Source organism: Sorex araneus, chromosome 2, assembly GCF_027595985.1.
Source record: "Sorex araneus isolate mSorAra2 chromosome 2, mSorAra2.pri, whole genome shotgun sequence".
In the NCBI taxonomy this organism is placed as follows: Eukaryota; Metazoa; Chordata; class Mammalia; order Eulipotyphla; family Soricidae; genus Sorex; species Sorex araneus.
Window position 1 is genome coordinate 227,257,914 of NC_073303.1, and position 17,595 is coordinate 227,275,508.

The 17,595-nt window shown below is 41.7% G+C and overlaps 1 protein-coding gene across 1 annotated transcript in view; it reads left to right on the forward strand.

Moving 5' to 3' along the window:
• The first annotated feature begins 334 nt into the window (after positions 1-334).
• FAM186A (family with sequence similarity 186 member A) overlaps positions 335-17,595 on the forward strand; it is a 59,194-nt gene continuing 41,933 nt past the window's right edge. Inside the window, exons 1-3 of the mRNA XM_055124588.1 lie at positions 335-397; positions 7,809-8,025; positions 10,714-10,884. Of these exons, the coding sequence (XP_054980563.1) occupies positions 335-397; positions 7,809-8,025; positions 10,714-10,884 (451 nt within the window). The remainder of the gene's footprint in view (positions 398-7,808; positions 8,026-10,713; positions 10,885-17,595) is intronic.

Genomic DNA, 17,595 nt, shown 5'->3' on the forward strand with positions numbered 1-17,595 from the left:
AGTTTCTGCCCAGTCAAAACCCAGCTGCACTCACACCCCAACAACTGCTGCCATGCTTATGACCATACTACTGCTTCAAAACTGAGCTCCACAGAGATGCCAAACTGCCAAAAGTTTCAGGTATATTGGTGGTTTTTGTTTGTTCGTTTCTGTAAACTCTGCACCTTCTCAGAGTAGAAGTGACTTCCCCCTACCTCCCTGTACTTCTGGAAGTCCCAGGAGCCACACCCACATTCCATCTTTGCTATGTAAGCTCACTGCTTAGTTAAATGTTCTGGATATTCATCTCCAAACTCTACAATACTGACATCCTAGAAGGAGCACTCCAGATTGGATGGACTGTAATACAGAAGCCAACTTAGCTGATTATCAAAAACGTCAACACAGAAAGCTCTTAGTAAGCACTAAGACAATGACTTAATGTCCCCATGGTGGAATGCAACAATTTTCACAAATTTTCTTTTACTGAAGCATTTTTTGATAATTCAATTAACCATTTAGTGGTAACAAGCAATATAAAATAAATTGTTTTGGGCCTGCTATGGGGGCAGGTTTGAGGGGTGGATAGGAAAAATGGGAGAATGATGGAGGGAAGGTCACAGTGGTGGTGAGAATGGTATTGTAATATTGAATAACTATAAAAAATGCATCAGGAACAACTTGTAAACCAGTGTTTAAATAAAGTGGGGTGAAAAAATAGTTTTGATTTCTGCATGCTGGTCTTATATCCTGTGAACATGTTAAAGACATTGTTAACTTTTCTTTGGAAACTTTTACATAATCTTATATTGTCTAAAAACAGAAGCCATTTTATTTATCTCTCTTCAAGCAATATTCTTTTATTTTCTTTCCTTACCTTAGTGCATATTGCATTGGACATTTGTGGCCCAAATAGAAAAAAATAACAGTTTTATTTTTATAATAAACTTTATGTAGACCATAATAAAAATGCTTAAGCAACTTAAAATATGAATTGAAGGGTGAGGGTTTCAGATTGAGCAAGAACCTCACATTTCATCCAATATATTCAATTACAGTTAAGAAAGAGTATATTCAAATGAAAATAAGATTGCTAAAATACAGAATGTCAACAATTACAAGCTATACTCACCTGCATTCCAATTTTATCTCTATCCTCCTAATGCTTCCAGCTTAACTATTCCCAGGCCTGTTGGGCTACTGACAAAGAAGCACTGAGAGCTCTCTCCCATTTAAATTTTGTTATAAAACTGGTAGTTCTGGGTATCAGTTTGGCAAATAAGGCAACTGAGGTCCACCAGATTAGTCATAAAATTGAATAATTGATATCAAGTGATAAAGGGATTAGTTTTTTTTAAATTTTATTAGTGAATCACCGTGGGGGTACTGTTATAGACTTACAAACTTTCGTGCTTGCGTTTCAGTCATACAATGATCGAGTACCCATCCCTCCACCAGTGCTCATTCTCCACCACCAATGGTTCCTGAATCCCTCCCACCACCACCACCACCCCATTACCCGCCCCCTACCCCACCACTGTTGCAGGACATTCCCTTTTGTTCTCTCTCTAAAGGGATTAGTTTTTATCGTATGTTCTTCATACATTTCACAAATACCTTCCATACATTCATTCACAAATTCATCATCAGAGGTTCTGCCTTATGGCTTCCTGATAAGCTCTACTAGAAAAATGGGGTGAAAATGGCATCAAACTCTCTGATGGCATCCACTAACACACCCAAATATTAATTTTTTAGGGGGGCTACACCCAACTGTGCTCAGGAGCTACTCCTGGCTTTGTGCTCAGAGGTCACTCCTACTCAGGTAATGCCATGTAATGTCAGGAATGAAGCCCAGGCCTCCCACATGCAAAACACGCACTCAGACTATTGAGTTAACTCTCAGGCCCACAAATCGTTCTCTTTTTACCTTTGTTTTGGTTTTGAGTCAAATTCAGCTGTGCTTGGGGCTTACTCTGGCTCAACTTTTAGGGATGGAGTTACTTCTGTAACTTAAGAGTTAACTTCCGTAACTTAAGTAAACTCTTGGTGGTGTTTTGGGGACTATTAGGGGTTCTAGGGATCAAACCCACATTGGCTGCATACAAGGTAACTGCCTTACCCATTCTACTATTTCTCTGGCCCAAGATCTTTGTCCTCTTAAAGAGTAAGTATAAAGTTTGGCTTGTCCTAAGCCAAATCAAAAGATTAGCTGATAAACTAGAAAGGATGGGGCAGTAATTCTTCATCCACCAGATCTGCTATACTGTAAAATATTTGTAGCATCATTGTAATTCTCTAAATTAAAATATATATGAAATGTCAAAAAACAAGCTTAAAAAATGTTCATGTAAGGGGCTGGAGAGATAGTACAGCAGGTAAGGTACTTGCCTTGCCATGCAGCTGGTATCCCGTTAGGTTCCTCTAGCATCATCATGAGTGGTCCCTGAGTGCAGAGTCAGGAGAAACCCCTGAACACCACCAGGTATGGTCCCAAAATCAAGAAAAAAATTTGGGGCTGGAGCGATAGTACAGCGGGTAGGGCATTTGCCTTGCACACGGCCGACCCGGGTTTGATTCCCAGCACCCCATATGGTCTCCCGAGCACCGCCAGGAGTGATTCCTGAGTGCAGAGCCAGGAGTCAGCCCTGAGCGTTGCCGGGTGTGACCCAAAAAGCAAAAAAAAAAAAAAAAAAAAAAAATTAATGTGAGGGCTCAGGAATGGCTCCGGAAATTTACCACGTGTCTTGCAAATGTGAGGCTGCCAGTACAATTCCCTGCACTGACCCACATGTGCCAAATACATGGAGGATTAGATAAATTCTTTGTTGTGTGGATTGTCCATTACACAGTAAGATGGGCTAGTATCCATCAGCATCTACTAAATATCAACGAATCGTTCCTTCTAGTATTTTTTTGTTCATGATGATTTGTTATAGGAATTCAATATTCCAACACCAATCCAACCACCATTATTACCTTCCCTCCACCATTGTCTCAAATTTTCTCAACCACTACTCAAGCCTTGCCATATAGCAGGCCCACAATAATTTATTTTGTATTGCTTATCAATGAATTGCTAACAGAAGGATAAAAAATATTTTCTTAGAAGAAAATCAGTGTAAATTGTTGTATCTCACCATGAAGACATTAAGTCCTCGTCTGAGGGATTACTAAAATGCTACAGGTTAAGCATTTCTGTGTTATTGTTTGGTTAATCAGTATTTATTGTTACGTGTTACATCCCATTTAATCTGGTGTGCTACTATTGGATTATCAGTGTCATAAAGTTTGGAGATATTGTATGGCCATGAAGGCAACTGTGCACTCCAGGAAGTCCAGAATTTTTAACTGGGTGGTACGAATCACGAATCACAAAATCCCTGTTAATCATCGATTTCTCAAGTGGGCTCAGTAACCTCTCCATTTGTCCTTTCCCTGAGAATTTAGAAGTCTCTCTGGACTCGGCCCTCCCAACGATGTTGCACTGGAGGCTCTTTCAGGGTCAGGGGAATGAGATCCAGCTTATTACTGGATTTAGCATATGAATACACCATAGGAAGCTTGCAAGAATGTCCCATGTGGGCAGGAAACTCTCAGAAGCTTGCCAGTTTCTCCTAGAGGAAGAAGTAGGCTAAAAGATATCGCTTCTGGGAGCTCGCTTTTAAGTCTCTGGATGTTAGCCATTGATGAAGTTACACACACCTGGGTTCCTCTGCCGGTACCTTCATGCGTGAGGCCTGTCCGAATGTGTGGAGAGGGGTCTTGAGCATGGCTGTAGCTAGGTTCCGGTGGTCTTCAACCGCCGGGAGCTCTGCTCGGGGTGGGGAAGGAAGCTGGAGCCCATCCCCTTCGAGGGGTCCCGGGGAAGACAGCCAGGTGTGCAGGCAAGAGACTCTCTGCCCAGGGCCGAAACTAGGTGGTACAATTGAGTTAAATTTTTAATTGGGGGTGGGGGTGCGCACATGTAGTGCCATTAGCAGGTCAACCTGTACCTGAGGAGCAAGTGCATCAGCAGCCTGATGGTGCTTTCAGGCTTCCTGATAACATAAAATTGCCTCTGTGCCTCGGGCCAGACCCCAGCAACTTGGGACCAAGTTTCCCAAGAAATTAAAAGGCTAAAAGTTAGGTATGTAGTAGCCACACTCACAAACCACCTTCGGATCAGCAATACAAGTTCATTTATTAGCCTTGCTTCAGAGAGCCATAAATAAATCTCAGAAGAGATAAAAAGCTGCAGTTAATCTTGGCCCTGTGCAAGGCTAAGCAGATCAGAGTAAACCGAAGGGGGCAGATTAGCCTGGTGCCCACCCAAGCAGAGCTCCTGGCAGCCGCTTGTTCCCATTGTCCAAAATTGCCTCCATGTCTCCAGCCAGACTCCACCGTCTCAGGACAGACTTCACCGAGATATTAACCTGTTGAAAATTTGGGTATGAGGATTTTTTTTAAGTTTTTTAAAAAAATTATTTTCATAAGGTTGTTCACATTAATTGATTACAATCAATATTTCAACACCAATCCCACCACCATTACACCTTCCCACCACCATTGTTTTGAATTTTTCCCACCACCATTCAAGCCTGTGTGCCAGGGGCAGATGCTAGATAATATTTTTTTGGGGGGGGGGAGTCACACCCGGTGATGCACAGAGGTTACTCTTGGGTCTGCATTCAGGAATTACTCCTGGCGGTGCTTGGGGGACCATATGGGATGCTGGGATTTGAACCCGGGTTGGCCACGTGCAAGGCAAATGCCCTACCTTCTGTGCTATTGCTCCAGCCCCGATAATTTATTTTTTATTGTTTATTATGAATATTTTGAGAAGTCGCATGGCCACAAAAGCAGCCATGCGCTTCTGGATTCTAAAATTGTAAATGGTTGGGGTCCAAACACATCCCTGTAGAGAGCTAATTCGTTTTGAGATTATCTGGATCAAGGTTGTTGATGTGCTGAGATGGTGCCCAGAGGCAGATCATGGGTGTGACAGCCAGGACCCCAAGCAGGATGGGAGGCAGGAAGGGACGGCCCATCTCTACTGCTATCATGTGGCCTGGAGTCTTAATCCTTAAATCTGAGAACCTGGGTTTTGCTTCTGGAAGCTCATGACCATCAGGATTTCATCTGGAGTGGGTGGAGAGGGCAAACCCTGCTCCCAGTAGAATTGGCTTGGTACAGGATCCAGAGAGATTTCCGGTGAGCTGCTGTCTTCCAGAATTCACTGCTGTGTCAGTGGATCAAGGTCCTTGATGTGCTGAGATAGGTATGTGGATTTTATGATTGATACCTCCAGGCTTTCCTGGAGTTGGGATGGGCTACCTCCTCTCATTTCTCTATTCTTCTGGAAGCACCAGAAGTCACCCCTGTGAACCAACTTCAGCACCACTGTGTAAGCTCTTCTACTGATCTTGCTTCAGAGACCCATAAATAAATGAAGCCACAGTGAATATCAGACCCATGCAAGGCTGAACATACTGGGGTAAATCAGAGGGGGATGGGTCAGCCTGGTGCCTGCCCAAGCAGAGCCCCCAGCAGCCACTTACTTCCACAATCTAAAATTACCACCATGTCCCTGGCCGGACTCCACCATCTCAGGACAGACCTCACTGAGATATAATATGCTGAAAATTTAGGTATATGCAGGTTTTGTGACTGAAATCTCCAGGTTTTCACAGGGTCAGAATGGGCTACCTCCCCCAACCTCCCTGTACTTCCAGAAGCCTCAGCAGTCACAGCCACACCCCAAAGCTTCCACCCAATTAAAAAGCTACTCCAGCTTTACTATCCTGATAAAAATACTCAATGCCCTGAACAAACATCATTACCTCTTAGTACCTGTCTTTCAAACCCTAAAGGAAAAGGGGGAGGAAGGAAGGGGGTAGGGAGAGGGTAAGAGAGAGGGAGAGGAAGAGGGACAGGGAGAGGGAGAAGGAGGGAAGGAGGGAGGGGAGAAAGAGGGAGAGAGAGAGAGGGGGGGGGAGAGAGAGAGTGCCTGCCAAAGAGGGAGGCTGGGGATGGGGGGTGAGGGATAGTGGGAGGGAAATGGGGGACATTGATGGTGGGAAATGTAAACCCATGGATGGATGGGTATTGGTGAACAGTTTTGTAATGGTCTATCTCCCAGATATTCAATAAAAAAAATTTTTTTTAATTTTTTAACTGGGAAGAAGCTTAGGGTTGTGGACGTGACTGCCAGGACTTCCAGAAGTATAGGGAGGTGGGGAGAGGTAGCCCATTCTGACTCTGAGAAAGCCTGGAGATTTCAGTTCCAAAGACCCTCATACCTGAATTTCCAGTAGGTTAATTTCTGGGTGAGGCTTGATCCTGAGACAATGAAGTCCAGCCAGAGGCATGGTGGCAATTTTGCAGTGTGGGAAGGAGTAGCTGCTGGGGCTTTGGGCAGCCATGGCTGGCTCACCCATGCCAGGTGCCCCAGATGTCTCAGCCACGCGAAGGAATTTTGGCAGCTGGTTGATCTCTTTTGAGATTTATTTATGAGTCTCTGGAGCAAGACCGGTAGATGAGCTTACATGGTGCTGGAGGTGGTTTGTTGGTGTTACTGCTGGGATTTCTAGAACCTTTCTTCTATTTTCAACCAAAAATATTTCCATGAATTTCTGAATGCTACAGTGAGGAATTAGACCTTAATGAGAAAGAAGGGGACAGAGTGGTGAATGGGACACGTATTCAGATAAACTCATGAGTGAGGGGAAGAAAATCATATTTATTAGGGGCTGGAGAAATAGTACAGGCAAAAGGTGCTTGTCTTGCATGTGGCTGACTTCAGTTTGGCTCCTGGAGCACTGTCAGGAATGCAAAGCCAGGAGTAAACTCTAAACACTGCTAGTTGTAGCCCAACCTTCCTGCCCCCTAGCCCTCCACTGCCCCTGCCATCCCCTGTCCACAACACACATCCCAAAGTCATCACTGTCACTGTCATCCCATTGCTCATCGATTTGTTCAAGCAGGCACCAGTAACGTCTCTCATTGAGAGACTTATTGTTACTGTTTTTGGCATATCCAATATGCATGGGTAGCTTGCCAGGCTCTGCCGCACGGGCTCAATACTCTTGGTAGCTCTCCAAGAGGGGCAGAGGAATCGAACACTGGTCGGCCTCGTGAAAGGAGAACGACCAACCGCTGTGCTATCGATCCAGCCCCCCAAAGTCACATTGAGGAATATTTTGAAAACTTTTCCTGGAGTAGGGTCTAGGTAACAATAGAGGAAACAAATAAATTTGTTATTCTTTATTTATTAATTTTTGTCTTGGGGCCACACCCAGCAGTACTCAGAACTTAATACTGGCTCTGTGCTCAGGGATCACTCCTAGTAGGCTCAGGGGACCTCATGTCCTGGAGATTCAATTACAGATACCTATGGTTGGCTGTGTGCAAGGCACATGCCCTACCACTGTACTATCGCTCAGGTCTAGTACCCTTATTTATAGATGGATTTATTTATAAATACATTGATAGCTCCCATGATTTAAAAGACACTTTCTTCTGTTTACACAACTCCCACTAGCTGTGAATTTAGTATCATTACTATTTTACAGATGGGATAGACATAGCATAGAATTCTTAAACGATTTATTAAAAGTAATTTTGACAAAAGACCTGTTAAATTTTAAGCTCAATGTTCTTTTAATTATGTCATAGAAATACTATAATGATGAAAGTAGAAAAATGGGAAAATGTGAGACCCACAGTAAATAGAGAAGTAGTGTAACTTTGGGTATATTCATAGTAACTGTCACTGACATTTTGAGAAGATAACCAAAACTTACTGCCAAACAAAATTTATCAGTATATTCCCCTGATTACCTTTACAGGAAGTTATGATGCAATTAAATTGCATAACTGAAAATGTGCAACGGATAATAAATCGCTATAATTATGAGGATCCTACGTACTCTGGAAAGAAAATCTCTATTACAGAACATAAGAAACGAAGAAATCTTTTCCTGGAGAAAATAAACAGTCATGCTAAGAGTGTTGAAAATTCAGAAAAGACTCTTGCTTACATCCTGGCCTGGTTGGAAGAATGGAGTAAGTTTCCAAAAGTAGTTCATAGGAGAACCACAAAGATAAACTAGAGAACAGGATCTCTAAGTAAATGTTGAAGTCTAAAGAAGAAAAGATTTAAGAAAACAATTGTCCTCTAGTAAAAATTTTAAAATTAGATAATAAAAATAACAGGTTTTCTCACTTTATGCTATTTTGGCATTTCATTTTGTATTGTTTTTGTCTTTGGTCCATACTTAGCTGTGCTCACGGGCTACTCCTGGCTTTGCATTCATGGATCAATCCTAATTGGGGGTCCGGAGACCATATGAAGTGACAAGAATTGAACCCTGGTCGGCTATGTGCAACACAAGCGCCCGACCTGCAGTATTATCACTCTGGCCCCTATTCTGGCTTGCTTGGTCTCCCCACGCCAATTTTTAGAGTTTCTGTGGCTTATGATATTATTAATAATGGTTTCTCGTGCACATAACTGTAACATCACACCCATCACCAGTGTGTCTCCTTCCTCTCCTAATAACCCTAACACTCCTCCCTCCTAATCTCACCAATTCAATTGTGTGGATCAGTTCTCCCATTATTTCAACCTTTTTCATTACCTTGTGTATCTCATAAGTACCGTATATGAGCACTCATTTATACTTATTCCTTTCTTTCTGGTTGACTTTACTCAGCATGATATCCTCTTTATTATATATATATGTATGTATATATAATATATAGTTTATTTTGGTTTGGGGGCCATATCTGGTGATGCTCAGGGGTTATTACTCCTGGCTCTGAACTCAGGAATTACTCCTGGCAGGCTGGGGGACCATATGAGGTGCCAGGGATGGAACGGTATGCGAAATACCCAAACCTGCTGCACTATCACTTCAGCTCCTCTTAATAATTTTTTTGTCTTTTGGAGTCACACCTGATGGGAATTTTTACCTGGTGGTGCTTTAGGTACCATATGGGATGCTGGGGATTGAACCTAGATAAGTCGCATGCAAGGCAAATGTCCTATCAACTGTACTATCGCTCTGGTGCTGCCATCTTGATTATTTTTATTTTTTTTATTTTTTATTTTTTATTTTTTTGCTTTTTGGGTCACACCCAGCGATGCTCGGGGGTTACTCCTGGCTTTGCACTCAGGAATTACTCCTGGCCGTGCTGGGGTACCATATGGGATGCCAGGGATCGAACCCGGGTCGGCCGCGTGCAAGGCAAACGCCCTACCCTCTGTGCTATCACTCCGGCCCCCACTTGATTATTTTTAAACACATTAGCATGCACCTACCAATCTTTACCTTTATGCCTACCCTGTCCTTGCCTGGAACATTTCACACAAGATAGCCACATGCCCCTTATAACTCACTTTAAAATGAGACATCCTCCAGCTATCTCCTCCTCTAGCCTTTGGCACTGTCCATTAGTCTTTACTTTTGTCTATAGCATTTCTTATCATTTGACATACTGTATAATTTAACATTTAAATTTTATTTTGTCTTTCCAATAGAATACAAGTAATATAAGCAATAAGCAATAAGAAATATATAGTTAGGTAATTTGTTTCAGTCAAAGCTTTATTATCAATATCTAGGATAGTACATGAGAGAGGAGCCATGGATTGAATAACAGAATAAATAAAATCAATCTAAAATAAATAAGTTATTTTGCTTAGTTATAAGGCTTAATTATAAGTTATAATAACCATATACATGTGGTTATAATTTACTTATTTGATAGCATTATAAAGCAATATTAAAGCATATTCACGTTTTAGCTACACAGTTGCCTGGAGTCAGGGAACTGAAAAAAGTAGATAGCTTTTGTTTATTATTAAAATTTTTTTTTCCTGGAAAGGGAGTCTTCTCCTGGCATCTAGCTATTTTGTAGCCTGGGGCTGCAGAATGCTGGTCTCTTGGTGCTGCTCCCCACTTTCCTCCCCCCTTCTGCCTTCGACATTTGATTCTGGGTCTCCGTTTCCTGCCCCTCCCCCTGTTTACATCAGGGCCCTCAGACACCCTCGAATTTCCTCAGTGAGATCTCATGGGAATTCGGCACTCCTGCACCCACTCTCTTTTCAAATAAGGCCACATTCCAGAATACTGGGGGCCTTGGGACAAGGTTCTTCCTGCCCAGGGCTTTCCAGGAAGGACAGTTGAACAGGTGCAGAGCTGGCTCCAAGGCCACAGGACTGCACTATGTGTGGGGGCAGCAGTAGGTTTGAGACAGGACACCAGCTCCCCAACACCATCAGGTGTGGCCCTCAAATGAACCAAATGTTCAAGAAGTTGAAGCGATCCGTGAGGCAGATGACTGGGATCATTTGTGGGATATTGACCTTTTTGAAGATGATTCACTCTCTGGGAAGTGAATTGAGGTGGGGGAGGGAGAGACAGGGAGGTAGAGGGTGAAGGAAAGAGGTGGAGAGGGAGAAGGGAGAGAGGGAGGGAGAGAGAGAGTAGGAGGGCAGGAAAGAGAGTGAGGGAAAGAGGAAGAGGAAGAGGGAAAGGGATAGCCAAATGGATACTTATTCCTATTTCATGTCCTAGACCTACTGTTCAGTCTAATCTTTCTCTTTCACTTCTTCAGAGAGAAATGCCTCAATAGCAATAAGTGTGAGTTACCTATGTTTTTAATACTGCAGCACTGAGTAGTCAGTATTACAAGCCTACATGATTTTAATTATTTTTCTATCCCCAAATATTTTTTACTGTCTTTCAGGTGGTTTTTTGCCTGATATGACTGAAGCTGATATTAATGAGTACTACCACTGCATAGCAAAACTTCAGATTTTACCCACCACACTTAAGTCTATTGAGAATAATGTTGATACACTGTCTAGAATTTGTACATACTTGATTGATGAGAGAAGAAAACAAAAGAGAAAAACAGGTAAGAGTACCTTAAGATACTGAAAATAAGGATTGGAGAGGTAAAGGAAGGAGTGCATACAAGAGCCCTGGGCTCAGATGGTCTCCCTACCACCTGAGGAATGTTCCCTGAACACTGTCAGGAGAAGCCCTTGAGCACTGCTAGAAATGTGACCCAAAAACAAAACAAAAAATGCTTTATTGGGTTACAATTTACATGTCATAGGGGCCTGAGTGATAGTACAGTGGATGGGTTCTTGCCCTGCATGAATCCAACCTGGGTTTTATTCTCTGCAACAAATAAGGTCTCCGGAGTGATCCCTGAGCACAGAGCCAGGAGTAAGCCCTGACTGAGCAAAATAAAAGTTTTTATTTTGCCATAAAATTCCATCCATATTAAGATAAAATTTTATCCTTTACAATTCAATTACTTTGTATTTTGAGTAAATTTAGAGTTGTGTAGACCTATTATCAACATTTGATCTTAGAATATTTCTACCATTCCCAAGAGTGCTCATGTCCCATCACTAGTGTTCCCCTCCCTGCCCCAATGTCCCCATGCTGCCCCTTTGATATGCATATAACAAATTTATTTCCTATTACTTGCTCCAACAAAACTTAAAGAATTGGCAAGTTAAATTATCAGAAAGTAAATCAATAAAAGTCAATTTGTGATGATTGATTGCTAAGTGTTTTTAACCAATATAAATGAGATGTTGATTTGTTATTGAAAATGTATGAGATCCCTTAACAAGTTAAGAGCAGATATGCCTTTCTTAAGGATAACCATATGCTACCGATGATTCTTACACTGTTCCTCTTGAACTCATTCCATAGTTCTGTGCCATGCTATTCATTTATTTTCAGACTATTTTCCACCTCTACTATTTTCTAGTGGTTTCCTCCTTATCATCTTGGAGTTCCTTCATCTTTTACTCAAATTCTATTGTTCTGCTATTCAGAGCTTCTGTTGAATTTTTTAAAATATCACATACCATGTTCTTCATTTCTGTAATTTCTGATTGTAGCAGATTTTTTTATTGCAACTCATAAATTCTTGTGCTTTGATGACTACCTGTGCTGTATTTCTTTAAGTTCGTTGAACAACATGGTGTGACTAAAACCATTGAGGATTTACTGGTGCTATTTATGTCTTTGGTGACACTGTTTGCTCTCATAAGCTTGGTGGGCTTCTATGTGTAATCCCATTTATTTTCTAATGTTCTTGCTGTGATGGGAGTGAGTCATTGTAGTTACCCCCTGGAAGATGCGGAGGGATTGGGCTGAGATTGTTCTCTTTCTTCTCTGCCTTTTTTCATCGAATGACAGGAAGAATAACTGTGAACAGCATGTAGTTGTTGAGTAGGTCTGTTGCTTCAGGAGCGGTGGTGTGCCTGTTGATATGGTGCAGGTTGGATGTGGAGGCTGCTGGCACCTAGTCGGAAGGGAGGGGCTCTTCCTCCCATTTCAGAGTAGGCCCAGAGATGTCAGCTGGAGGCAAGCCTCACCTGGAATGGTGGAGAACAAGTAGAAGGTTCATATTTAATTTTTTTTGTTTGTTTTTTGGGTCTTCCCCGATGTGCTATCGCTCCAGCCCCATATTTAATTTTTTTAAATTTATTTTATTCTTTTTTTTTTTGGCTTTTTGGGTCACACCCGGCGATGCACAGGGGTCACTCCTGGCTCTGCACTCAGGAATTACCTCTGGTGGTGCTCAGGGGACCATATGGGATGCTGGGAATCGAACCCGGGTCGGCCGCGTGCAAGGCAAACGCCCTCTCCGCTGTGCTATCACTCCAGCCCCCTATTTTATTCATTAATTAGTGAATCACCATGAGGGTACAGATACAGATTCACACATTTTCGAGCTTGTTTTTCCCTCATACAATGTTCGCAAACATATCCCTCCATCAGTGCCCATTCTCCACCACCAAAAAACCCAGTATCCCTCCCACCCCCCAATCCCATCTCCCCCCAACCCCGCCTCTGTGGCAGGGTATTCCCTTTTGATCGCTCTATCTCCAATTGGGTGTTGTGGCTTGCAATAGGGGCATTGAGTGGCCATTGTGTCAGTCTCTAGTCTACTTTCAGCATGCATCTCCCTTCCCGCACGGGATCTCCAACCACATTTTACTTGGTCTTCCCTTCTCTATCTGAACTGTTTTTTTCCCCAGCATGTGAGACCAGCTTCCAAGGCATGGAGCCAACCTACTGGTACTTATTTCTACTATTCTTGGATATTAGTCTCCTACTCTGTTATTTTATATTCCACAGTGCAATCTTTCTATGTCTGTCTCTCTCTCTGACTCATTTCACTTAGCATGATATTTTCCATGTTGATCCACTTATATGCAAAGTTCATGACTTCCTTTTTTTCCTAACAGCTGCATAGTATTCCATTGTATAGATGTACCAGAGTTTCTTTAACAAGTCATCTGTTCTCAGGCACTCGTTTTTTTCCCAGATTCTGGCTATTGTAAACAGTGCTGCGATGAACATATCAGTGCAGATGTCATTTCGACTAAACTTTTTTGCTTCTCCGAGGTATATTCCCAGTAGTGGTATTGCTGGGTCAAATGGGAGCTCAATTTCTAATTTTTTGAGAAGCATCCATATTGTTTTCCAGAAGGGCTGAACCATTCGGCATTCCCACCAGCAGTGTAGGAGGGTCCCTTTCTCCCCACATCCTCTCCAAACAGTGGTTGCTTTTGTTCTTTTGGATGTGTGCCAGTCTCTGTCGTGTGAGGTGGTATCTCATGGTTATTTTCATCTGCATCTCCCTGATGATTGGTGATGTAGAGCACTTTTTCATGTGTCTTTTGGCCATTCGTATTTCTTCCTTGGGAAAGTTTCTGTTCATTTCTTCGACCCACTTTCTGATGGGGTTGGATGTTTTCTTCTTGTAGAGTTCAACCAGTGCCTTATTTATCCTTGATATCAATCCCTTATCTGATGGGTATTGGGTGAATATCCTTTCCCATTCTGTATACTGTCTTTGTATTCTGGTCACTGTATCTTTTGCGGTGTAGAAGCTTCTTAGTTTAATGTAGTCCCATTTGTTTATCTCTGTTTCCTCTTGGTTGGTCAGTTCCGTGTCATCTTTGAAGAAACCATTAGCTTCAATATTGTGGCGGGTTTTGCCGACCTTGTCTTCAATGTACCTTATGGTTTGTGGTCTGATGTTGAGGTCCTTAATTCATTTTGATCTGACTTTTGTGCATGGTGTCAGGTCGAGATCTAAGCCCATTCTTTTGCATGTGGTTGTCCAGTTGTGCCAGCACCATTTGTTAAAGAGGCTTTCCTTGCTCCACTTCACATTTCTTGCTCCCTTATCAAAGATTAGATGGTCATACACTTAGGGCTGTGTGTAGGGATATTCCACCCTGTTCCACTGGTCTGAGGCTCTGCCTTTGTTCCAGTATCATGCTGTTTTGATTATTACCACTTTGTAGTAAAGTTTGAGGTTGGGGAGGGTGATGCCTCCCATCATCTTTTTTCCAAGAATTGTTTTAGCAATCCGTGGGGGTTTGTTGTTCCATATGAATTTCAGGATTGCTTGATCCATTTCTTTGAAGAATGTCATGGATATCTTTATAGGGATCTCGTTGAATCTGTATAATGCTTTTGGGAGTATTGCCATTTTGACAATGTTGATTCTCCCTAATCATGAGCAGGGGATATTTTTCCATTTCCTCATGTCCTCTTTTATTTCATGGAGTATCATCTTGTAGTTTTCTTTGTAGAGATCTTTTACTTCCTTAGTTAAGCTGATTCTGAGGTACTTGATTTTCTGGGGCACAATTGTGAATGGAATTGCTTTTTTCATGTCCCTTTCCTCTGTCTCATTGTTTGCATATAGGAAGGTCATGGATTTTTGGGTATTGATTTTATAGCCTGCAACTTTACTGTACAAGTCTATTGTTTCTAAGAGTTTCTTAGTAGAGGATTTAGGCTTCTCTAGATATAGTATCATGTCGTCTGCAAATAGTGAGAGTTTGATTTCTTCCTTTCCTATCTGGATGCCCTTAATCTCTTTTTCTTGTCTAATAGCTATCGCAAGTACTTCCAGTACTATATTGAAGAGAAGTGGTGAGAGTGGGCATCCTTGTCTTGTCCCTGATCTTAGAGGAAAGGCCCTTAGTTTTTCCCCAATGAGGATAATGCTTGCCATAGGCCTGTAGTAGATGGCTTCGACTATCTTGAGGAAAGTTCCTCCAAAACCCATTTTGGTGAGGGTTTTCATCATGAACGGATGTTGGATTTTGTCAAATGCTTTCTCTGCGTCAATTGATATTATCATATGGTTTTTATCTTTACTTTTGTTGATATGCTGGATTATGTTGATTGATTTCTGAATGTTATACCATCCTTGCATCTTCGGGATGAATCCCACTTGGTCATGGTGTATGATCTTTTTGATGAGTTGTTGGATCCTATTTGCCAATATCTTGTTGAGGATCTTCGCATCGGTGTTCATCAGGGATATTGGTCTATAATTTTCTTTCTTAGTGGTGTCTATGTTTGCTTTTGGTATTAGGGAGATATGTGCTTCATAGAAACTATTTGAGAGAGTTCCTGTTTTTTCAATTTCCTGGAAAAGCTTGAGGAGAACTGGCAACAGGTCTTCTTTAAATGTTTGGAAGAATTCAGTGAATCCATCTGGACCTGGGCTTTTGTTTTTGGGGAGACTTTTGATTACAGTTTCAATTTCCTTGATATTAATGGGTCTATTCAGGCATTCCAAGTCTTCTTGGTTCAGTCTTTGGAGTCAAGGAATTCATCCATTTCTTTTAGGTTCTCTTGTTTCATGGCATATAGACTTTCAAAGTAGTCTCTTATGATCTTTTGAATTTCATTGGTTTCTGTTGTGATGTCCTTCTTTTCATTCCTGATTCAGTTTATTAGGGTTTTCTCTCTCTATTTCTTTGTGAGTCTTGCTAGTGGTTTATCAATCTTGTTTATTTTCTCAAAGAACCAGCTCTTGGTTTCATTGACCTTTCGGATTGTTTTCTGGGTTTCCATGTCGTTAATTTCTACTCTAATTTTTATTATTTCCTTCCTTCGGTCTGGTTTGGGTTCCTTTTTCTGGTTCTTTTTTAAAGCATTGAGCTATAAAGTCAAGCTGTCTGTGTAGGCCCTTTCTTCCTTCCTAAGGAATGCTTGCAGAGCTATAAATTTTCCCCTTAACACAGCTTTAGCTGTGTCCCATAGGTTTTGGTAGCTTGTGTCTTCATTTTCATTTGTTTCGAGGTATGTCTTGATTTCTTCCTTGATTTCCTTCCTGACCCACTCACTGTTCAACACTGAGCTGTTTATTTTCCAGGTGTTTGCTTTGATTCTCTGCGTCTGTGTGTGGTTAGCTTCTATCTTCAGAGTATTGTGGTCTGAGAAGGTAGTTGATACAATTTGTGATACAATTTCTATTTTTCCGATTCTATTGAGGTATGTTTTGTGTCCCAGTACATGGTCTATTATGGAAAATGTTCCGTGTGCACTGGAAAAGAATGTGTATTCTTTATTTTGGGGGGCGGGGGTATAAAGCCCTGTATAGGTCTATTAGGCCTCTTTCTTCTACTTCTTCCTTCAGTGTCATTATTTCCTTGGTGAGTTTTATTTTTGTCGATCTATCCAGAGGTGATAAGGCGGTGTTGAAGTCTCTGACTACTATTGTGCTCCTTGCAATGTCCTCCTTAAAGTCTGTTAGGACTTGTTTCATGTATTTAGCCGGTCGCCCATTAGGTGCGTGTACGTTTAAGAGTGTGATTTCTTCCTGTTGTACATATCCCTTGATAAATAGAAAGTGACCTTCGCTGTCCCTTCTAATCTTTTTCAGCTGAAATCTATGTTGTTGGATATTAGTATGGCAATCCCAGCTTTTTTGAGGGAGTTGTTTGCTTGCAGGATTGTTTTCCATCCTTTGACTTTCAGTCTGTGTTTGCTCTGACTGTTCAAGTGTGTTTCTTGTAGGCAGCAGAATGTTGGGTTTTGTTTCCGAATCCATTTTGCCACTCTGTGTCTTTTAATTGGTGCATTTAGGCCATTGACATTGAGAGAGATTATTGTCATGGGGTCTTGTGTCATCTTTCTGCAGGGTTTGTTGTTCTTATAGGGTTTTACCTTGTCTTACAAAAGTCCTTTAGTCCTTCTTTTAAGCTTGGTTTTGAGTCTATGAAGTTCCTTAGTTTTGTTTATCCATGAAATTGTGTATGGTTCCTTCGAGTTTGAATGAGAGCTTAGCCGGATAAAGTATTCGTGGTGAGACGTTCATTTCATTGAGCTTTTTCACTATATTCCACCACTGTCTTCTGGCTTGGAGGGTTTCCTCTGATAAGTCTGCTGTGAATCTAAGGGGTGTTCCTTTGTATGTGATTTCTTTTTTTGACCTTGCTGCTTGCAGTATTGTGTCCCTACCCGTGGCATCCATCATTCTGACTATGATATGTCTTGGGGTCTTTTTATTAGGGTCCCTTCTAGCTGGCACCCTTCTGGCTCCTAGGATCTGAACATCTGCATTATTCAGCTCTGGGAACTTTTCAGCAATGATTTCTTTAACTGTGGCTTTCTCATTAGACTTGCCTCCCTGTCCTTCTGGAACTCCAATGATTCTTTTTTTTTTTTTTTTTTTTAAATTAGCACTGGTTTTTTTTTTTTTTTTAATTTTATTGAATCACCATGTGGAGGGTTACATAGTTCTCAGGATTATGTCGGTTATACAGTTCTCAAACACCCTTCA